Below are 24144 nucleotides of genomic sequence, written 5' to 3' on the forward strand. Positions count from 1 at the left end.
AGACCTACAGAGTGGTGTAGGGATGCTAAACCATAACTTTCCCTGCCTCAGAAATAAGAGAAAACATGCATTTAGAAAGCCATCAAATGTATCTAGTTTCCTCTTTATGAAACAGAATTCCTCCCAGCTCTGTGCATAGCATGACCAAAAGCACAAACCAGTGTGTGTGGGCAAAAGCCTCCAGTTCAGAGACTTGAAGCATAGACCCCTGGAAAAGAGGGTGTGTACAGAAGAGACCGTTGCTGACAGACCTTTTCAGAAGTGTGTCCCTGAATTTATCAAGATGTGGAAGCAAAAAGACACACGATGAGCTCAAGAGTTCTAAGCTTGGTCTATGAACAATATCCAGAAACCTAAACATGTCTTTCTGGCAATATCCAAAATCTATTATGAATTTAATGACACAGTTTTAGTTTTTCACTACCTTGTGGCATCCTCACAGATCTTACTTGTAGACAGTGAGTGCCTATATATGTAATGTGGAGGTTTGTTGAGAAACTACTAGGTAACCAAGATACATAAATCGCCTCTGATTTCTTACCATGAAAAACTCTGCAGTTCCCTATCTGACAGTGATAATCGTATTCTAACTTGACCCAGACTTCATTTATAATGATGTATTTTCATTTAGGCAAAGATATAGGCACATGCTTAACTTTGAGCACATGAGTAGTTTCATTAAATTCACTGGGATTAATCAGATGATTAGAAGGTAAGTACATAGCAAGTTTTTGCAGGATCAACTGAGTTAGTTTTGTTAGACCTGAAAAGTTAATGCCCTTCTGTTGGCATGACAGACTTGTGCCACCCTATCATTATATTTCAGTCTCCTTGGTGCTCATCTTTGCAGACTTGCTCATTATTATAAAGAGGCAACTTTGTCAAACTGTAGTTATATTTCTTTGTCTCGTGGGAGACATTTCAAAACAAATGTATTTGATAATATTTTTTTCTTACTAACGATGAATGGATATGGACACTTACACCTCATGACTCGGAATAGCTTTTCAGATGCCACTGTTTATGTTCACAGGGCAGTTAATGGTGCGAGAGAATGCTTTGCTATTAGAATGTCATCTCTATTATATTAACATATTGCAACAAATGGAAATGAAGGACATTTTCCAAATCTGGGTGCTTAAAGTTAGGAACCTGTCAAGGTTCCTTCCCCACTCTGAACTCTAGGGTACAGATGTGGGGACCTGCATGAAAAACCCCCTAAGCTTATTTTTACCAGCTTAGGTTAAAACTTCCCCAAGGTACAAACTATTTTACCTTTTTTCCCTGGACCTTATTGCTGCCACCACCAAGCGTCTAACAAAAATAACAGGGAAAGAGCCCACTTGGAAACATCTTTCTCCCCAAAATCCCCCCAAGCCCTACACCCCTTTAACCGGGGAAGGCTTGATAAAAATCCTCACCAATTTGCATAAATGAACACAGACCCAAACCCTTGGATCTTAAGAACAATGAAAAAGCAATCAGGATCTTAAAAGAAGAATTTTAATGAAAGAAAAAGTAAAAGAATCACCTCTGTAAAATCAGGATGGTAAATACCTTACAGGGTAATCAGATTCAAAACATAGAGAATCCCTCTAGGCAAAACCTTAAGTCACAAAAAGACACAAAAACAGGAATATACATTCCATTCAGCACAACTTATTGTATCAGCCGTTTAAACAAAACAGAATCTAATGCATATCTAGCTAGATTGCTTATTAACTCTTTACAGGAGTTCTGATCTGCATTCCTGCTCTGATCCTGGCAAAAGCAACACACAGATAGAGAGAACCCTTTGTTTTTCCTCCCCTCCAGCTTTGAAAGTATCTTGTGTCCTCATTGGTCATTTTGGTCAGGTGCCAGCAGGGTTACCTTAGCTTCTTAACCCTTTACAGGTGAACGGGCTTTTCCTCTGGCCAGGAGGGATTTAAAGGTGTTTACCCTTCCCTTTATATTTATGACAGCACCTAAAAAGCTATTTGATTTTCAGCAGTGCTCAACAGTTGCAGCTCTCATCGACTTCCATGAAAGCCATGGTTACTTAGTGCCTCTGAAAAACCAGACCACTTCTTGAGATGCCTGAATTTAGATGTAGGTGTGTAACTCTAGGTATCCAGTTTTGAGGATACTGGCTGAAATGGCTCCCCTGTCCCACAGGGATGCTGTGAGGATGAATTCATGATATTTATAAAGTGAGTTTTCAGATTAAGAGGAGCTATAGAAGAATTAGGTACCTCTTTTAAATAAAACATCTGATCTGGATGATAGCTAAAAAGTAAGTATAAATGCTTTTAAAATGCAGCTAGCCACACAATTAACATGTGACAATTTTACAAAGAGATCATTCTACTTTTTAAAAATAGACCCAACAATTTGGGGGCAAGTGTTTCAAGCTTAAATTGCATAATACACATCCAACCTTTTAAAGTGGTTTTCCATATCGATAAACAATCATTTGCTTAATAAGAATGCCTTACACAGTACACTGAAGCATCATTCGTGCAGGAGGCGTGTAAAGCACTTTGCAGAACTACAATAAGCATCACCAAGGAGTGTCATTTTCCTGTAGGAAATATACATGGTCCTGTAGTAACATAGTCTGGGACCTGGAGTAATTGCAAGGCAGTATCAGTTAGCTTGTTCAGGATTTACTGCCTTATTACAGACATGCCAGTCAGGTCCTACAGGATACCTTCAGCTCTGCTAGATACAGACTGATACAGTAAGTAGCCGTACCACATACAGTTACCTTGGTGACTCATTGTCCCAGAAGTTAGACACCCCTTGTCAAGATACCCATATGCTGCCTCCTAACAGCTGCAGATGAGATTATTGAATTTACTCCTAAGCATTTACCACATCCCCCTTCTAGGAACAAACTGTTTTTGTGTACACAATACTCTAGCCAAATGTTGTTATCTAAACAAACATACCCACCCAACTTATATTCACTCTGCTTCTGTAGCTAATACCCATTTTAGCTGTTAAAAGCTAGAGGCCTGATTTTTCATGTGAAGTCCTCATCTCATATCCCACCCTCAGTGGCGTAGGATCATGGAGGAAATTAACAGAGAATCAACAGGATTGCTGGCTGCTTTGTTAGATGCCCAGATTCGCTGGTCTGGATAAAACCCTAAGTTTCTGGTTAAACAGGCTTTTGCAAGCATATTTTCTCACAATCTGGTAGTGGAGAACACAGGTTTGAGGAGTGAATTTATGTATTTCTTAGGGACCTACTTCTGGGACAACTAAGCACGGATCAGCAAAGTATTGCAATGATTCTCTAACAATCTGGTCTTCTCTTTCATCTTCCCATTTCTTGTGGGCATTTTTTATGGCTGGTGTGGTGCTCAAACCTATTCAGTAGTGAAGATAGGAGAAGCACATGACAGCACATCATCAGTCACAAATAGCTCTGATGGTCCATGACATGCAGAAATAGATTTAAAGATAGCTATACTTCTAAGGGACAAAACAGAGACGCGTGTCACCATTCCAGTGAAGTAGGTGTTATAGTCTGTCACAATGAAACCGACAATAATCAGCGACCCTCTGACCCATTTCTGGGTCTCTCATATATGAGCTTGCAGCATCCCACGGCTCTCTCGTTATACTCCACTGAGCTATTAGCTCTTTAAGATGATACAAGGTCTGATTCTCATGAATATTAAGATGCTAGTGGGTTTGTTTCATCCACCAAAGTCAAGATACTGGATCATTTAAGACTTTCAAAATAATCAAAAAGTCTTCTGACTTTTGAAAGTTAAAAAGCTCTGGAAGGCACAGGTGACATGTTAGAAGAGGGGACTGGCCGGATACTCAGTTTTTCAGATGGGTGTAATCTTTGGAGCTGAGTTTGAGCTGGTGGTAGCAGTTCTTTTTCAAGTGAGTTATGACAAAATGGTCAATGGGATACTGAGATTCTTGGGACCTCTGCTTTAGCAACATAGGCATCCAATTACTTTTCATCTCATGCCTTGGATGGACATTTTAACTGATCATGTGGCCACCCGCGTGGCAGTTTTTTATTCTCACTGAGAATCAAGGGTATTTCATGGAGATGGAACAGAATTTAAGAGTTGCTGCTTTGCAATTTATGGCTTCTTGCTACACAAGTACCCAGGGGCCCTGCATATATGTACTAAGGCTGTTCGAAGAAAGTTTATGCTTGAGTTTAGAACAACACTTAAAATTCTAATGGTAGGTACATTGCACAGTTCAAAATTTTGCAGCAAGTGGTGTGATGGGTTGGACCCCCTGGGATGTCACCTGGTGTGCTGGGACACTGAGTCAGACTATTCTGCCAGCCTGGGTTCCCTTTACCTTGTCTTGCTGGGTTAGGCTCCCCAGTCTTTTCCAGCCAAGCACACAGGCAGGGCTACACCCAGCTGCAGAGAGAAAGAGAGAGAGATCTGCTCTGGGAAGGCTCAGCTTAAGGGGCTTGCCACAGAACCCAGATGTCCACAGAACCCAGATGTCCACCCCTGCCCATCTTGGAGTACAAACCCAACATTGTATGAAATTCGCCTCTTCCCTCAATATGGAGGAGAGTGTACACAACTTCTTGCCCCCCAGTTAAAAATCATAAACTGGGTTATACTGTAAACCAGAAATAAACGTATAAACTAACAGGTGTATTTTAAGTAGTTAAGGAGATAGCAGATAGAACAAGGCAGATTATTAAGAAAATAAAATGGAGCACGCAAACTAAGCTTAATACACTAAAGAAACAGGTTACATGCAAGTTCTCACCCTAAATATGGTTCTAATAATCTTCTTCACAGGCCAGATACATCTTCCAGCCTGGGTTCAGTTCTTTCCCACAGTTCAGTCTTAGTTGTTTCCAGCAGTCATCTTAGGTGGGGTACCAGTGGAGAACTGACGACCAGGATTGCCTCACTCCCCACCCTTAAATAGGATTTGCATAAGGCAGGAGTCCTTTGTTTCCTAGTTTGACCCCCATTCCCTTCCAGGGGAAAGTTACAAGAAGTCCCAGGTTATGTTTTATCATAAGGTGACAACATCACCTGACTCTGTAGGGCCCTTCTAGCCATTCTTCACAGGCTGACCCACACGTTCACAGGAAGACTAAGCTCTTTTACAGTCCATTTGGCTCTTGCTGATGGGCCATCAGCACTGTCAGGCTTTTTCAGTGTCGTACCTGAAGTGTTAGCAGGGGGTGTCACCCAAAGTAACAGTTGGAATATAGATACATAGCCAATATTCCTAAATTCAGAGACAGAAATGATACAGGCATACAAATTGAATAATCACATTCAGTAAATCATAACCTTTCCAATGATATCTCACATGAACCATCTTGCATAAACTATATCTCAGTTATGTCATATTCATATCATAAGCGTATTTTTCATAAAGAATATGGAATTACACATCACAAGTGGCATCAGGAGTATTTTATTCCAGGGGAAAATGTTAGACCAAGAACATTCCCCAGGCTGAAAATCTGCATCTCCTGCTACACTTTGATCATGACAATTAGGCCATCAAGAAGGGGGACCCAAATGAAGTAATGCAGCCAGCCCTGAGAGATTTCCCGTGTGGACTTTATAAATGCAAAAATTCACCGTTAAGCAGTGGCCTTTCTAGGGTTTCTTTGATTTTTGCCATAAAGACGAAAGGGAGATTTTTAGCAAACATAGAAGAGCAGATCAAGAACAGGCCTGCCAAACATTCAGGGCAATTTTTGTAAGGGAGAGCGGAAGTCCTAGTCCCACTCTAGCTACCTATAAGAACGCTAGTTAGCCTGCATCTCGTTTGGGCTTATTAATATCTAATTCCTATATATTAATTTTTCTTCATTAGACGGGAGAACAGAGTATACTTAACATGCTGTGTGATGGATCTATTTTTATCATCAAGGTCAAATTGAAAGGGAAGAGCTATTACCCTTCCCCACAGTCACAACCAGCCTGTGTTCTCTTTAAACATAAGCTCTTTATTAGCAATGGGCTTTTTTGTTTTGTTGTAATATCTCCATTCTCTGCAGAACGTGTAATGTTTTATGCCACTCTTGTGGTGCTCCGTGATTTGCCTGAGGGGTATTGTGGCAACACATGACAGATGAGCTTGACAGACTGCATTAGAACCAGGTGACTGAACATTAGCTTGACTATATGTGCAGGCATAAGTAAATCTCATTCTTAATCTAAATTGTTTTTGATAAGAACAAAAGCCATGTGCAAATGAATATTTCCATCTTATTTCAAATTCTAGGTTTCCACTACAGTATTAAAGCTATTCCCCAGTGTAATTTACTTGTAATAATATGTCATTATTGCCATTTTACAGTTTTCTCTTAAAGTAGTATAGAAAATGTTTTAAAAAGCACAAATACCAGCGGCACCAATCTCCATTCAGCCTAAGCATCAGCGCTCTCCTTTCAGACAGGCACATCACTGCAAATAATGACAACCCCAATGTGCTAAATGCTCCAGTCGTTAAAGCATTTTGATTCGGGAATAAAGGAGCATACTTGTAGCTTTTTCGTTTGAGACAATAAATATTTTTCCTCTATGCCCAAAGTGGCATCTGCTGGAGAAGCCATGGCTGACCACAGCTTGTCAAACGCCTGCCTAAAAATCAGTAAGCCATTTTTAGACTTGAACCTGTCCAGTACAGAGACTTTGCCTGAAACACAGCCTGGATGAGTCTACGTTTAATAACAGAATTCTCTTTCCCTGGTAACGTCTTTATACTCCAGCTAAAGTGACTGCACCTCTACAACACTGCTAGTATTGGCAAGAAAACCCTGGACAAGGGCCTTCAATAGCAAGGAGGTAGGGAAGAGGAGATATGCATCAGGGTACAACAGTTGTAATTAGAAAAAGGTAATTTAAAAACAGAATTTTACCCCCAATGATGTTTCTGCCTCTCAGATACGTCAGGCTGGAATTAATGTGTTAAATATGTCAGCTCACACGGTTCAGCGAGGAGGGATAGTCATGTGCTTAAAGCTCTGGCCTGGAACTTAGGAGATCAGAACCCATATCCCAGTTGTATCACCAACTCTCTGGCTGAGCTTAGGCAAATCACTTAATTGATGTTTGTGAGATGCTCAGTATTAAGGTGATAGAAGCCATACAAGTAGCTGGGACCCTGGGCACTCCCGTGTCCACACCCTACACGCTGCTGCAGTGATATTTGGACAGAATGCGCCTTGGGAGGTATCATCTGAAAACTACAACCGCACAGTCACTAATACCATTGTGAAATGTATGTGACAATGCTGTGTGAGGATTCTGAATACTCACGGATATTATGCTTTCAAGTCTGTGACTATAAGGTGTTTCATAGATATTAAGGTCAGAAGGGACTATTATGATCATCTAGTCTGACCTCCTGCACAATGCAGGCCACAGAATCTCACTCACCCTCTCCTGCAATAAACCTCTCACCTGTGTCTGAGCTATTGAAATCCTCATATCATGGTTTAAAGACTTCAAGGTGCAGAGAATCCTCCAGCAAGTGACCTGTGCCCCATGCTGCAGAGGAAGGCGAAAAACCCCCCAGGGCCTCTTCCAATCTGCCCTGGAGGAAAATTCCTTCCCAACCCCAAATATGGCGATCAGCTGAACCCTGAGCATGTGGGCAAGACTCACCAGCCAGATACTCAGGAAAGAATTCTCTGTAGTAACTCAGATCCCAACCCATCTAACATTCCGTCACAGGCCATTGGGCCTATTTACCATGAATAGTTAAAGACCAATTAATTGCCGAAATCATGTTATCCCATCATATCTTCTCCTCCATAAACTTATAGAGTATAATCTTGAAGCCAGATAGGTCTTTTGCCGCCACTGCTTCTCTTGGAAGGCTGTTCCAGAACTTCACTCCTCTGACGGTTAGAAACCTTCATCTAATTTCAAATCTAAACTTCCCGATGGCCAGTTTATATCCATTTGTTCTTGTGTCCACATTGGTACTGAGCTTAAATAATTATCCTCCCTCTCTGGTATTTATCCCTCTGATATATTTATAGATAGCAATCATATCTCCTCTCAGCCTTCTTTTGGTTAGGCTAAACAAGCCAAGCTCCTTGAGTCTCCTTTCATAAGACAGGTTTTCCATTCCTCAAATCATCCTAGTAGCCCTTCTCTGTACCTGTTCCAGTTTGCAATCATCCTTCTTAAACTTGGGAGACCAGAACTGCACACAGTATTCCAGATGAGGTCTCATCAGTGCCTTGTATAATGGTACTAACACCTCCTTATCTTTACTGGAAATATCTCGCCTGATGCATCCCAAGACCACATTAGCTTTTTTCACGGCCATGTCACATTGGCGGCTCATAGTCATCCTGTAATCAACCAATACTCCAAGGTCCTTCTCCTCCTCCATTACTTCTAATTGATGCGTCCCCACCTTATAACTAAAATTCTCGTTATTAATCCCTAAATGCATGACCTTACGCTTCTCACGATTAAATTTCATCCTATTACTATTACTCCAGTTTACAAGGTCAGCCAGATCCTCCTGTATGATATCCCAGTCCTTCTCTGTATTGGCAATACCTCCCAGATTTGCATCATCCGCAAACTTTATTAGCACACTCCCACTTTTTGTGCCGAGGTCATTAATAAAAAGATTAAATAAGATTGGTCCCAAAACCAATCCTTGAGGAACTCCACTGGTAACCTCCCTCCAGTCTGACAGTTCACCTTTCAGTATGACCCGCTGTAGTCTCCCATTTAACCAATTCCTTATCCACCTTTCAATTTTCATATTGATCCCCATTTTTCCAATTTAACTAATTCCCCATGTGGCACCGTATCAAACGCCTTACTAAAATCTAGGTAAATTAGATCCACTGCATTTCCTTTGTCTAAAAAAATCTGTTATTCTCTCAAAGAAGGAGATCAGGTTAGTTTGGCACGATCTACCTTTTGTAAAACCAAACCAGGCATGTCAGGGGCAGCTGATAAAACAGGTTTTCTTAAGACAAAGGAAAGACACTAACTAGGTGTGACCAAATTCAGTGGGCTATGCATTTGTATCGGAGGTTGCAGAAGAAGAACATTTACATTGTACAGTTGCATCACATTAGAACACACCAGACACACCTTAATCAAGATGGAGTTGGCCCCCTGGGAGGATACAGAAGACTGAACCCCAGGGGATTAATTTGACCCTTGAAACAAAGGCAGACTTTGAGATATAAGGACACACAGAAAGCCTTTGGCTTACCCTTCGCCGCAGGAGAAAAAGGACTACTAGCACCTTGGACTTGGGGGTGGGGTCCTGGCTAAGAGCTAGCCAGCTATTAATGGGACAGGAAGGTTGGTGACGAAAGTACCTTGAACAAAGACTCTAGCTTGTTGAATTAGGTTTTAGCCATTCAAAAGCGTATTTTTACTTTTGTTTGTAACCATTTCTATCATTATTCCTTCTACTTGGTATCACTTAACCCATGTCCTTTATTGTCAATAAACTTGTTTTATTTTTAGTACAAGCCAACATAGTGCTGTGTTTGAAGGGATGAGGCTGTTTACGGCTTATTAACTGGGGTAATGGACTAACTTTAAAAGAGCAGCGAACTTAATATCTTCTGTGAATGTATAGTCATAGGGGCTGTGCATTGCAGAGAAACATATCTGAGGAGCTCAGGGGTTAGAGATCACTTATTGTAAGCTGCTAGGCAAAGTTTGGGCAGGGAGAGCCTTGAGGAGTTTGCAGGTGAGGAAGACAGACTGATGTGGCAGGGAGTTGGCACAGTCTAATCACCAGCAAAGCTCACTCTTGCTGAGGCAGAGTTACAGTGGCTCACTGCTTTGGGTATCCGCAGCAGGATGTTACAGTAGCTAAACAAACAGACTGACGTGTGAGTTGCAGGCAGAAGCAATGAAGACAGTAATAGGGAGATCTGCTGGGATCTCTCTGGCAGTCTCATACAGGGAAATGAGGCAGTGGGAATAGGGTTACTATCTCTGAGATACAAAAACCTGGGACATGTGGGATGATCCTGAGCTGATAAAACTAGGCAGCTAGCAGCATGTACTGAGAACTGTGACAGATTTCCCAGGACAGCAACCTCAAAAAAGGGATGATCCTGGGAAAACCTGGGCAGGTGGCAACCCTAAAATGGGAATGAGAAGGAACTTTCCATTTTTTAAAACCATCTCTCTAGCCACAGAAACGCCTGTTCCTACTACTCTAGGATTCTGTCTACACATGGAGCTGGAAGGGTGATTCCCAGCTAGAGGAGACAGGCGTGTGCTATTGTCAGGCTAGTGCATTACAGATAAGAATGTAGCTGGAGGGGGAAGGGCTAGCCCACCCACACTGTATGTCTGTCCAAGACCCTAGGCACACTTAGGGGCAACTAACTCCTTCAGCTGGTTGCACTGGTAAGGCTACATTCTACTTTTAGTGCACTAGCTCTACACAAGACAGCGACAGTATTGCTCCCAGCTCCAAGTGTAGTCACACCCCATGGGGGAAAGCCAGGTTTGCTGTGGCATAGGTATCAATCCAGTAAAGACTGAGGCCTTGTGCACATTCCACCAAGGCTTCCCCTCTCTCTTACTATCCAGGAAGCATCTACAGAATGAACAGAATGGACTTTGGCATTCAGAAGATGTAGGAGACCTCTTCTTCCTGTAGTCACTGAAATGGCACTGCAGGGATCTTGGTTAGCACTGCAGTGGTATTTCTTCCCCCTCCACCACAGCTGGAGAGAGGTGGGAAGAAAGTTGATTTTTGGGCGCCAGGAAGCAGGTGAGGCCTTGGCAGTGGGGAAGGCATATGTCTTTTCTTTCCTTCCCATGTGCAGGCAGGAGTGGAGGTGAATTATTTTTGGAGGGATAAAGAGTGGGGAATTTTTTTCTCCTTGTTCCCTGCAGTACTGATTGTCTTAACTAGGGATGGGCCAAACCCTAGATACAAAGACCCTGACCTTGAGAGAAATTTGGAGCTGTACCTGATCTTGTGTCTCAGCACTTCCTTGGGGTAAATCAATCTGTAATTTAAACATCTTATTTGTGCATCATCCAACTTGTGATTAAACCTGACCAAAACTGCCAGCTCCTCTTGGGCCTTTGGGAAAGGTATTCAGGCTTTATCTGGTTCGTTAGGAACATTTTTCTAACTCCTTTGGCTGCAGCTCCCTTGCGCAGAGTGACAGCACTGGTTTCAGCCATCTGAATGTCACAGCATGCTTCACTACCAAGTGTCCCTCAAAACTCGAAACCATCCTTTTAGCCAGCGTATGACACAGTGGACAGTTCACCTTTGCTTTTAATTATCACAGTCAAGTTTTCCTTCCTACACTGAAAGAATTTCCACCTCCTTTCCAGCCACACAGACATCTAGAAACATGGGGGGAAGGTGGGAAGGAATATTATTCCAAGCCTAACAGGCAGAAACAGCAATCATTGGAATGATTCTAGAATGCACTAGGTTCTCTCTCTAGGTGTGCAGCTTTACACTGGGCAACCACTGTCTGATAATAAATGTGATCTCCATCACTTGTCCAACAATGGTATTTCATCTCTTAACGTGATCATCTCTGACTCAGTATTGCAGAGTAACCCTTAAACAGGCATGTTGGTCATAATAAATGGCTGGCAGAGCATTAGGAAATACATGGAGATCAAAATGGTGGCTTAAGATGCTTCCTCTTCTTGTAATGGGGGAGAAAAGAACATCTTGCATAAACAGAAGATTGTATTAGTGCCCTTTGTCCCTAGGACATCCCTGTTTAGAGAGGCTCCCCAGGGCTTATGAGAAAAGTCATACATGAAGATTGAATTGTCCTGGGGAGAGATTGTGCTATGTGTTGAGCTCCCTCTGCCTCCAGCAGCATTTGGGAGAGTTAGGGCTCCACTTTGCTGCTCTTCTACATGAGTTAAAATCCAGTTTCAAAAACTGTACCTCAATTAAACTATTCCTGAGAAGACAAATGAGGCTTTTTTATTGTTTTGAAGGTTAGACTCCTGTAGCCAGTTATTGCACTTTCCCCTTAATTTTCCAGGCATATGTGCTTATGATTGCAGTTCTTGGAGCTGAAATTGTATAATTACTGAAGAGAAAATTATTTTTGCTTGAGAGTATAAGGACACCTATGGGTCCATGAATGACTCACCCTCAGGCACTCAGGTTTAATTTATGAGCTATTTATCTCCTTGTACACACCCCAGCAGAAACAATTATACTTAGTAATTTGTTGATCTTATCAAGGCTGTTTGATGTTACTATTGCTACCTCCAATAATACTGTGCTTTGAAACAAATAGAATTTATACCCAAAGCCTAATAGTTTGCACATAATTATTACGTTAGGGAAATTTAACTCTTATAGCTAGTAGTTTTCTCCTGCAGTTTTTAAAGGAGAGCAAATGCAGTTTCCTTTACTGCCTGTTTTGGCTGATGGGTCTTTTCAGCAACAGAACACAGAAAACACCAAAGCAGGTGTTAAGCACATTTACAGCGCTCTTATCTTGGTTTCACATGTTGCAAGAGAGAGCTTTTCCTTTTACTGGAACGCAAGAATCTGGCAAGTCCAGGAAGGAATAACAGGAAGGTAAGGAATTGGGTCCAGTATAGAAGGTAGCTTTGGGCTGAAACTGTACCTGTGATTGCCTCTTCACTAGCCCATTAGTGCAGTGGATTCTCCCAGTGCTCTGATGCACTCTTATTACACTACAGCTGTAATCATGCTCCACATGATTGTCTAGCATGGTGAGGGGCAGCCATGCTCCAGTACTTTTTGGGTGTAACGCAGGCAGAACAATGTTCCAAGTACCCTTTTAGGTGCTGATCGGCTGTTTCATCAACCCAACACTTGTAGAGGGCCTCTTTAAAAGGACGAAGTCTCTCAGTATGAATGAAAACCAAACTGATTTATAATAAATTAATAACATTAATTGTTAAAAATTTGTGATAAATTAAACCCTGGCTGTTCGAAGAGGCTCCCCATTCACTCTTCTCAGGAACCAGCGTCACTCTGATCTCTGTTTGGAAGGCAACCTCAAAGTCCCTGCTATAGGCCCATCATTTCTCTTGGCTTCCTGGGCTGAAGGAGTTTGACCCAGTCTCCCTTCTCAGCTGTCACAGACCCTCTCCTCTAATTCCCCCCAAGTGTCCCCCTAAATGGCCTCACCAAATCCATGAAAGTTAGCTAGTCCCCAGGTTTCAGCCACCTGGGAGCTGGCCAGTTACCTAAGAGTTTAGAGGTTAAGTGATTTAACTCACCAGATTGAAGCCTGGGTCAAATTAGACTTGGATCGCAACTGACAATTTTTTGGTGGTCTCAGTTGGATGGAGAAATGTTCCACAGTCACATCAGAATCTGCAATAATTGTCACTCTCTGCTCAGGGCTGGAACAGTGCAGCTGTTGCAAGTCAGGAATGAGCAGCACCCAGCAGCTCCCCATGCTACACCTGGTCCCAGTTAGCGTGAATATTCCCACTCTTCTAGGAACACTTCATCAAAATGTAGTCAGTACAGCATTGTGATTCTTGCATCAGCTCTACTCACAGAAACAACCCACACCATACTGCATACCCCTGATTGCACATATTCAGTTATATACAGCCTTGGCTCTTTAAAATTCCTTTTGTTGTGCAGATGTCCGACCTTGCAGGTGGAATTCCACTGAATAACAGAGTTCCTGTAATAAAGGCACTCCCTTTCTACAGGATAGGTGGAACGTTAAAGGGCCAGGGAGAACTACATGAGCTTCTATTCATCCATCCTAAATCTTTAGACTCAATTCCATTCTCATGCCGGGAAAAATCTATTTTGTGGCTAATTTGCTACTTCACATGCACTTGCAAAAGCAGTAACTGATTTTGCTATGTGGTTTATAAAGTGCTTGTGCACTGAGCAGAATCAAATGTTGTGTGTATTGAAAATAAAAGCCTAGGGGATTCTGTCCATGTAGAGAACTATTCAGATCTCTGATGTACAGACATATTGACTCAGCTCTTTTATGAGAGCAATTTTACACGCTACAATGTGCTGCAATATGTACCTGCTCTCAAAGATCAGAAATGGACCCTACCTGTAGATAGAAGCCAAGTAACAACTGCTTCTAAGAGAGCCTAAAACCAAAGAATTTACATTAAAACTTTAAAAGCTAAAACAACACTGCTATTTCAATCCCTTGCAACACAGTGATGAATGCCACCACTTCTATTTCTTTTCCAAAGCATCCAGTGGTTTTCCTAGCTTAAGTGAAGTGAAATGATAGAATTAGCGTAATCAAACACATGTAATTAGTAGTTTCCAAAGAGTCAAAATGAAAATGGACAATTCAGTTTTAAACAATTACTAATGTTCTAAAAGATGATCTCACTTAATCTAGTGCGTGTGGGGGGAGGGAAGGCGAGCCTGGGAGGTCATCAGAGGAGGGGAGAAGAGAGAATATGCTTGTTTTTAGATTTTACAAATTGCACTTAGCTATATTCTTATACTTCTGTTTTACAACAGGATTTTATAGCCTGAGCTTACATGTGGGTTGAGTAATGCTCACTATTTAACCACATCTGATAGAGAGGGCAATATATCACCATGGCTGACTTCTTTTTTACATAAAATTCTGCAGACAACGTTTTTGAAAAGCAGGCCTAAGAACGTAACGAAAGGTTACACTGGAAAAGCACTGCTATAATCTGAAGCTAAAAAGAGTTCTTTGTCCGCCTGGTGGCGTAGCTTCCCGTGGCCCATGCTACCACACAGCCCACCCATCTGAATTCCAAACTGGAAGCTCTTACTGCCTGAGCCAGCAGGGCTGGAGAGTACTTTACAGGAGGCTCTCAGCAGGTGAGGCTTTTGCTCATAGAAGAAACAGTTGGGCAATCATGACCAGAATTAATATCGTTCTGAAAAGAGCTCCGTTAAGCCATCCCAGCCCCACTATAGTCATTGGGACAAGATTTCTGTGTAGCATGAGAGGAGAGGTATGTAAGGAACAAAAAGGCAGCTTTCACCCACCTACTTTTAACCCAGACTCCCTGATATATAAGCTCACTGATTAACTAAATTCTTCTGTCTGGGAAGAGCTCAGACTGTGTACGGGTGGTGAGAGGAGGGAGGAGGATGGGAAGCTGTAGCAAACAGGGCCCCAGTCTATCTGTACACAATTGAGGAAATGTAATGCTGGAATAGCAAGGGACCATAAAACAGACACACAGTGAAAGAGCAAATAAAGGTGAAATTGAGCAAATAAGAAAGTGAAACGTTTAATAAAATGTGCAAATAAACACAGCAAAGAAAAATATTATGCAACGTTTGGGTGTTTTCAGGTTGACCTTTGAGGAAAGGTGAATTGGGTGGTTGCCTGAGGCAGCAGAATGCAGGGAGACTGAATATACTAAATTTATATTCTACAACTACAAAAGTGCTGAAACCCTGCATTCCAAATAAAATATTCTGGGCCCATATGGATGCTGATCAGCTAAACATACATTGCTGAGGGTAATCTGCACTCTAACTGCCGGTATAACTACTTTTCCAAAGCAAACATTTAGGCTTCTCAAGAGGAGCTCAGATGCACCTGAATTTGACTTTTTTACGATCACTACATTTATTAGTTTCGTATTTTCCACAATGGTGTTTCATTTGAACTAATGTACTCTGGAAACAACCACTTTACGTTTTGCTATACACTCTGGACCAGATCCTGGGCCTCATCTCTGTCCCCTTTATGCTGCTCTTGGGGACCTGAAAGTTAATCTGAAACGGCCAGTGGGGATCCCCCAACATTAGGGGAACCCGCAGGTGGCATCAAGCCAGCCTAGCTGACTCTACCACCCCCGTTCCCCCTCACTCTTAGGCATAGACAGTCTGGGAGGAAGGGGCTTTGGCCAGAGCACTGCAATTTGGTGATCCCTGGCTGGTGAAACCTTCCCTGTGGGACTGATTTGAGCCAGTCAAACCCAAGATCAAGGGAGCAGAAAGGTGGCTTAAATCATGTTCCCCTGACAATCTAGGTCCTGCATCAAGGTCAATCAGATACTGGGAATTGGCCTTCTATACTTTTAATGAATGAATGGAGTCAGTAGTCTGAAGCCTTAAGTTTTAGTGATGTATTTTATGCTTCATTGAGCTTTGGAACATCACATTTTTGGCATGCCTCAGAAACAAAGTGTCACGCTGGAGCCTACTGATTGCTCAGAGTTGGTGCTGTCCAGAAAAGGCAATACCAGGTCCCTTTCTGCTCTGCCTACGCTGTTGCAAAACTCCAGGCTCCCTCCCCTATGTTGGGTTACTGGGGGCAGGTAACAATTTTCTTGCTCTGTCAGTGCTTGTGTTGTACTTTAGCCATCAAAGGGTGTCACATTTACAGTAACTCAGGTGTTGAAGCAAAGGGAGCAGTTTCACCTCTTATACCAACTGTAAAGGGAGCGCTTCCTTCCTTTCTCCGAGTTGGGGAACACTGCCCCCACAACAGCTCCTCATCTGGCTGGTGTAGCAAGAGCTTTCCCTCCACTTCATTCTATTCTAACCACTGTAGTGACCAGTTTGTGTGGGTCTCATGCACTAGTGATGGGGCAAATCTGTATGGACTCTAAAGCATTTGTACAGAGGTGTGTGGGGCATGGCCATATATGGGTCTTGAAGCAATTGAGCAGGTTGGTATGCAGAGGTGGTTGGTTGGTCTTAAGTGAAGTTTCCTACCACGCAGATTGTGTGGGACCGAGTCAAATTTGTGCATAAAATTATAAGTGTTCACAGGCATTACAAGAACAGTTAGATTTTATGAATTTACATTTTAGAGCCCTGCAGACTCACAGTCCTGCTGGAGAAAATGAAGACTGTCTGTGCCACGCAGCACTGGAGATTGGAGAGTACTGATCACAGGCAAAGTTGTCAGATTATGCTTTTTTTAGACAACACTTTTAAAAGATCAATTAAAATTATTAGGTGAACCAGACAAATTATTCAGCGAGAGATGACTTACTTTTCAGTCCAGTTAATAAGTCTAGTTCAGGCCAGTTTCTGTGATGAAATTTAAAATTTGGGGAGATACTGGAAATGCTATAATATACAGATAACAAAATTACTGTCAAGTTATGAAGAAATTAAAATGCAATTAAGAAATCCAGTCAGATGAAGTCTCCAAATTCTGCAGTTCTGGTTTCTAGCATAATTTCTTCATTTATATGAAGTGATTAAAGGACATAAGAACATTATTCACCTTTGGACTCCACTCCAATGATCATTCTCTTCCCTAACACTGCCCATTGGAGCCCCTCCGGCGTGTAAACCCGAACTGAGTTAGGGTTCATTTTAGAAAACAAACAAGATATCTTAAATTAATTGAATGCATTTTAAGAGATATTCAAAGTATTGAAGTGAGTTTATATTTTTAGTTGTATCCCCATTTTAACTTATCCTTCCACAATATCCAGAGAAATCTGCTCTTGTTCATGGTTGAAGGGGTAAGCCAGTAGCCACAGTCCATGTCAGTGGAACTGTCTGACTGACAGAACAGCATGACCTCTTTCTTCAAGATTATTACATACTCCTCCATTGCCCTAAAACCTTGAACAGAGGACATCTTACACAGGGCACCACTGGGCCAGCCTCTGCAATTTTACAATTTCAAAGCAGGAATTAAATATTCTTTTCAGAATGATTTTAACAAAAATGCTTTAGCCTCAAAGACAATATGATTTTTCTACATATATTTTGCTCTCTCTGGTCAAAATCACTTATGCTATATCCTTTTTATTATCCTTACTATCATCTTTCAATGAATGTCCATCTACAAATTCATTAACTTTGAGACAAATCATTGGCATCCTAATCTTCTGAGTCCCATGAAAGACTCACTTTTAAGATACAATTGCAGCTGCCCCACGCTGCCGGTTACTGTATCATACACATGTCTTTAAATTCTGTAATCAGCATCCACCAGGTGCCGTATCGCATTCAGCACACCACAGTCAGTCAATACAGACATCCCCAAACACACCAAGGCTGGTTTTGTCAAATGTTTTATTGAGTGTAGACATCTGGAGTACTGTAAAACATGCATTATCTGTAGATTCAAAAAGGAGCAAGCCACATTGTCCTCACTGTCAAACGTGTCAGGCTTGGCATACATGATGGAGATTAATGAAGTATCATGAGAGTAATATGGTTCCTGAAAAGCTTCTACAATTTGGAGTAGGGTCTTAATCATTTGAAATGCAAAGCTGTTCACATTTAGTGAACTTGTGTGTTCACTGGTGGTGCCATATTTTAATTAAGAGCAAACGAGTAATTTCATGGGGCGGGGGAAAGGATTTTCCCCCTAGGTATACACTGTATGCTTTCTGGTTTTAGATATTCTGTCTAAATAAAAATTCATATGCTTTTTGAAGTAGCACAGTTTATTGTGAACAATGAGCAACATCTAATATTCATTTCTTCTTGGATTGCTGAGGTGTATTAAATTTAAAGAAGATAATATCTCCATCCTCAACTATGTAATTTCTGCCTTGTCGTCTATATTTCCCAGCACTCTGTAAATGGAAAAGACAGGAGAAAAACAGGTTATTACTTTAAAATTAAGTTTTATAAAAACCCCAGATTTAAAAATATTATATATTTTGTTTAAAATAAAACAATACCATTATCTCAAATTCAGAGTTTGATTCTTGTAATGACTTCTTGATTTGGGCAGAACTGGATTTTACATACATAGATAACCATAATTTCCTCTTCACTAAACTATGGTACATAAATATGATTAGAACAGTATAATGAAGCTTTATTACATGATGTTAATGGTACATTTCTGATGTGCCTGTAAACACCAGCAACTCATGAGAACAAAATGGATAAAACACCATTTTCTTTTAGTTCTTAGGCTTTTTATTCCCACCTCCAAAATGTCCTCAAGTGTAAATACTAATGATAGCAATCTAAGATTTTACTGCTAGAAAGACAATAAAAATGGTTTGTATCCTAACTACACGGCTCTCATACTAGTCTGTTGACCACTTCTAGGTGGTCTACTGAGCTGCTGCTATCAATGAAGAAGCATGCATGGTCAAAACAAAGATCATCACACCATGTCAGAAAGTTAAAATTGGGCATGCAGTACTCTTCAAGCAGAGCTTCCTTCTATGCTTCTGCACAGGAAGGGCTGAGAAACACAAAATAAAGTCTCAGTCTTTTTGCTACGTATTTGTTTGGAGTAAATTTAACTAATCAAATTTACCGGTGCCACAGAAGTTAGAAGGACAGCAAGCCCACAAAAGGACAGAAGTGACCTTCAAGGTGGGCTGCTGAGTTTTGTACAGGGCTGAAAGAGCAGGCTGGAGGCAATGACAGGATATTTGGAACTCAAATGTAAAATCCTACACTTTGGGAGAAAAAACAGAGCAGATACAAAATAGGTGTTGATGCTACTACACGTTGGTACTTCACTGCACTGAAGCGTGTGATAATTTTCTTCTCTCTTCAATGTTGTCCTAGGTTGGTTGGTTTTTATTAAGACAAGTATTATAAGGGCTACAAGGAAGGTGTGGGATCAACACTGTGAGGCAGGGCGTTAAGGAGGTCTACATGAACATTTACTTTTAAGATGTGATCTATAACATGGAAAAGATGAAACCCACTCCTGTAGCTCAATACGCTGTGTTTTGAAGAGTTCTCCTGCAAGGGAAACTGCTTCCATGCAAGATTTTGCTGTGCCAATATTCTCAATGACCTACCACAGTGGTGGCATGCTAAGATACCACTGTAAAAAAGCTGTTAATTAATTACCTTAGTTACAACAGAACAGGTCAGATTAATGGTACATAATTACGTTAGGTACTTTTCTGCCACAAAACCCTCCTTTGCAAAACACCACATTTCCCATGTTGGTGTGTAGGAATCTAGAAGCTCAATGATCTTGTAGCTGTCATTCCCAATTTAAATGGGAGGACCAGTGACTTTACTCTTCAGTAAATCTCTCAGATGCAAGAGCCTATACAACAAACACTTAATGCTATAGTAATTGACTCTATCCCATACGACATGTCTATTACTACCGAAATAAGAGCTTAAAAACATTGACTTCTTTTTCTGGACATTTACTTAGAATATACAAGATTCGCTCTCAAGTAATATTAGTAGATCTTCCCTTTGAAGATACTAATAATGCTCTAAGTCAAGAGTAATTAGACTAATTGGCAGCATAAACACTAATAAAACAGTCTGCTGCAAAAAATTATCAGCAAGCATAATCTGCATGCACAGGTATGTAGACTTTTTACAGATAAATACATACACTTTTCCACTGGAGAAAGGAGAGATTCATTAGTCACAAATATTTACAGAATAACCTAGTTTACAAAAAGCAGCACCAGTTCAGGGTTTCTAGGACACCACTATATTCTGTCATAAAGTGGTATAGTCTTCTTTCATTAAATTCATTTTGACATACTAATATACATTTATGTATTTCTGTTGCTAGTTTACAATTAACAGTGACAGTGTTCCTTTAAATTCTCTAGAGACCATTTAATCCATTTCCATTGCTACCAGAAACACTGGTTGAAAAAATCAATACCCATTTGTGAATCTTGAGTATGTATTAAACAAGACACGTCTAACCAGTTCATTTGCACTTGAAAGCAGCCATCTGTAGAAGCCAGCTTTGCCTAAGCAGATATGATTGCTAATAATGTGATATCCCTGTAGACTACAAAGCCCACACAGAGCTATTCAGTATATAGTTCACAGCACTGGCATTAAATTAGTTATGCTGTACTGGTGTTACACACACACAAAATCAAACTTAAAAATCGATCAACTTGATAACATACAAAGCAAGCAACTCCAAATACCACTGTTATTTTAACTGAATCCAAAAGCTCCCAAGTTTAATTTTGAAATCTAACAGCACTATAAGTTAATTAATATGGTCTATAGCCTGAGACAGCATTTTTCAAATTATATTTAAAAAGCCTATGTAATATCATACATTTTTCTAAAAGCAAGGATTTCCTTTTACTTGGCTTTTAAAAAGTTTGCATAAGCAAATGTAATTATCTGTGCTCTACAGACATCTTCAAATTTGTTCATAACAAAATATATTTAATTACGATTTTCAGTTGGAGCACAGAAAAAGTCCTAATTTCTAGATTTATACATTGGGAGAAAACATCTAAATCAAAAAACTTACCAGAAAAATACTTACTGAAGATCACAATAAGCTAAGGTGACATAGCTCGTATGCAGGATACTCATATTTGTATTTCAGCAACTACTGTTGGTATAATTTGAGTCCCAGCTACATAAACAAGTTTTCTGACTAAGGAATATTTGATTTATTTATACTGTGGTTTAGCTGTACTTCCCTTTTCACAAGATAGCTCACATGCTGCAATGAACCAATTATACTGGGATTTCCCCCTCGCCCCCCCCACTTCCTGGGGTTCAAACAGACCTATAAAAGCCTTGCTGCTCACTATCATCTTCCTTAGTGATACTACTGAGAATAAGAGGAATCTGAAACCAATTTTGCATAGTTTTCAAACTATCAAATAGCAAAAATGAGGCAGAGCCTTTTAAATTCTTTAACTCATTATAGTAGGTGCCTTCAAATACTGTGGTGGGTTAAATCTAACTAACCTTTTTAAAATCTCAATGTTATAAAATACACATCTTCAATTTAGAAATGCAACACTCACCAAGTCTATGTGAAATAAAGGGAAATTCTACTTCCTTATAATAAAAACAAAAACTGCAAAGACTGAAACAGCATTACAAAGATATACAGCTCTTCTTGCATTTATTTGCCATGTATAATTTTACTCTGTGTTTAATAACTGCAAATCAGATTTAATTTATCAGAAGTAATAAGGGCCCAACTATGGGCACCCAATCAGTCTCTGCCCTCTAGTGTTGAGAATGCAGATAAAATGCCTCATTCTTTATGAATGTGTACAGCACAAGAAAAAAAATTATGAAGTGTCACTGCAAGAAAAAAGTTTTTCATTTATTAGCTTATAACCTATTCCGTAAATAATAGCCAGGAAACTATCTATTGTACAGTATAGGCTACATACAATTACTCGGGGCACTATAAAATCTTGATGTCTACTGCATCACAGCATTGACTTTATGCATGACATCTGCAGTTCGTCCTATACTTAAGATGAGGAAGCCTGCACATTTTTTCATAAAATTAACTGCTGAACATGGCAAACGTTAACATTTTAATCGTGCCTACTATGATAGGGTACTACTAACAAAACCATTATTATATTTCAGTCATAAAATATTTCCTTAAATGTTTGCATTAGAAACTTGACACACAGTTGTAAAGTAATGCCTTCACTGCTGACTTCAAAACAAACTTACTTCTTATTAATAGAAATAGAGTGTGTGTGTGTGGGGGGGGGGGAAGGAATAGTCAATTTTCTAAAGAGTCAAAATATTTTTAAATGTTACCAAAATATCATCACGGTCTAAAATATTAAGATTAGATGGTTAATATTATAAACCTGTGTGAAACTTTATCAGAACTCTTGCTCGTAATGTTGACATTTGGTCTGTTAGCTGTCATATTTCAGTTACTAAAATTGTCACATCTCTGTTAGTTAAACTACTGTATTTTAATTCTTTTCCAAGTATAAAATGACAGTTCATCTGTGGTCTATTCTTAGAGTTAACTGTCAGATTCACTTACCACCAGAGATTTCTTCCCAATGAAAGAAAAGTCTTGAAATGGGAAAATGGTGTGTATGGGGGAGGGGCACAGGAAAAGATGGGGAGCTCACCTTGACAGCTGTTTCCGAACCTTCTTCTTTAAAGTCTTCATATTTCATTACTTCAGCCATAATGAATCCCTTTTCAAAATCTGTGTGAATCTTTCCTGCTGCCTGAGGAGCCTTCGTCCCTTTCTGTCAAAGAAAAGACCAGAAGAAAATTAATTGCATTTAAGAAGACTGATTGCAGGAGAGAGGTTTCTCCTTTCTCATATGCTTTCAGGCTCTACTGAAACTTTGTTTCATATCAGTTAAAATGTTAGGCATACAACTTGCGAATTCTCAATATTAGGACATATAGATAGATGCCCTTAGCACAGATAAACCAACTGATATTAAAGAAGGGCAGCTTTGTTTTTTCCTAATGGGTATCAACAGCAGTATTGATTTTATAAGCTGTGGTTGTGTTCAGTTGTGAGATTCACTTTGATCTCCAGTTCTTTCCAGAGAAAGTGAGGAAACTGAAGATTTTAAAGTAACTTCTAAAGCTGAATTATCAAAGACTTCAGTTGAGTCCAAATAAATGTTCACCGTCTTTCAATTAGACTACTTCATCTACTCAAAAAGTATATTAGGAACCATGAATACATTTTTAAAAATCTCAAACCTGAATAATATATTACATCTTATTCCACAATTTTAATAAATGTAAATACGGAACAAATATTTTTTTAAAAATTGCCATCCAATGACATTCTAATCATAAATACATAATGAAAATATAAAACTACATATATTCATGCAACCTTCATAAAAGAGTATTTAAATTTATGTAGAACAATGCATGCTGCCAGTCTTGAATTACAAGGGCATACATTCTGTGCACACACAACCATGGAAAGAAATTTGAGAAATAATGGTGACCTAAAGGCTGCTTAATAAACCATGTTAAAGTGCTAAGGAGTCTGACACTGTAAAGCACAGTTTTTACAATAAAAGATGTATTGGGTTAATATGGCTACTCACTGATGCTTACCTGACTAAATATCTTAGCACATTAAATCAAGGATACTTACAATCAGTCTTAAGATAAACCAGCTTTCAAATTTTCTAGGAAAGGGCAAACATCTTTCCTACTGGAAATGCTGGAGTTTTGGAAGGTTGTTTTTCAAACAATGGCAAATAATGCAGAGTAGCAATACATTCATGATTTAATGTTATTTTGTGAACCTATATAACAGACCTTGGCTAGGAGTCATCACTTCAAGGGGGATGGAGTGGAGAAAACTTAAAATTAAATTCCCATGAAAAACATATTTAACATCGAAGTTGAAATGCCTAAACATCTTTAGTAATATTAAATCAAAATAAAAATTTAATGGAATAAATTACAGTGGTTATTGAAAACAGAAATTATTTTCTTTGAAATGAAATCAAAGCAGCACTGAAATTCATTACATAGCCCTAAAATAAATGGAAGCAGCAGATT

At 39.9% G+C, this 24144-nt stretch overlaps 1 protein-coding gene across 3 annotated transcripts in view; it reads right to left on the minus strand.

Annotated features, from left to right (window-relative positions):
* Nucleotides 1-17947: 17947 nt before the first annotated feature.
* Nucleotides 17948-24144, minus strand: part of OLA1 (Obg like ATPase 1) — a 201189-nt gene continuing 194992 nt past the window's right edge. For all 3 annotated transcript variants that reach the window (XM_084642789.1, XM_084642788.1, XM_084642787.1), the window contains exons 10-11: nt 22728-22850; nt 17948-18473 (exon numbers count right to left, since the gene is read on the minus strand). In XM_084642789.1, the coding sequence (XP_084498915.1) occupies nt 18372-18473; nt 22728-22850 (225 nt within the window). In that variant the 3' untranslated portion in view covers nt 17948-18371. The remainder of the gene's footprint in view (nt 18474-22727; nt 22851-24144) is intronic.

Source organism: Lepidochelys olivacea, assembly GCF_965140295.1.
Source record: "Lepidochelys olivacea isolate rLepOli2 genome assembly, chromosome: 11".
NCBI classification, from domain to species: Eukaryota; Metazoa; Chordata; order Testudines; family Cheloniidae; genus Lepidochelys; species Lepidochelys olivacea.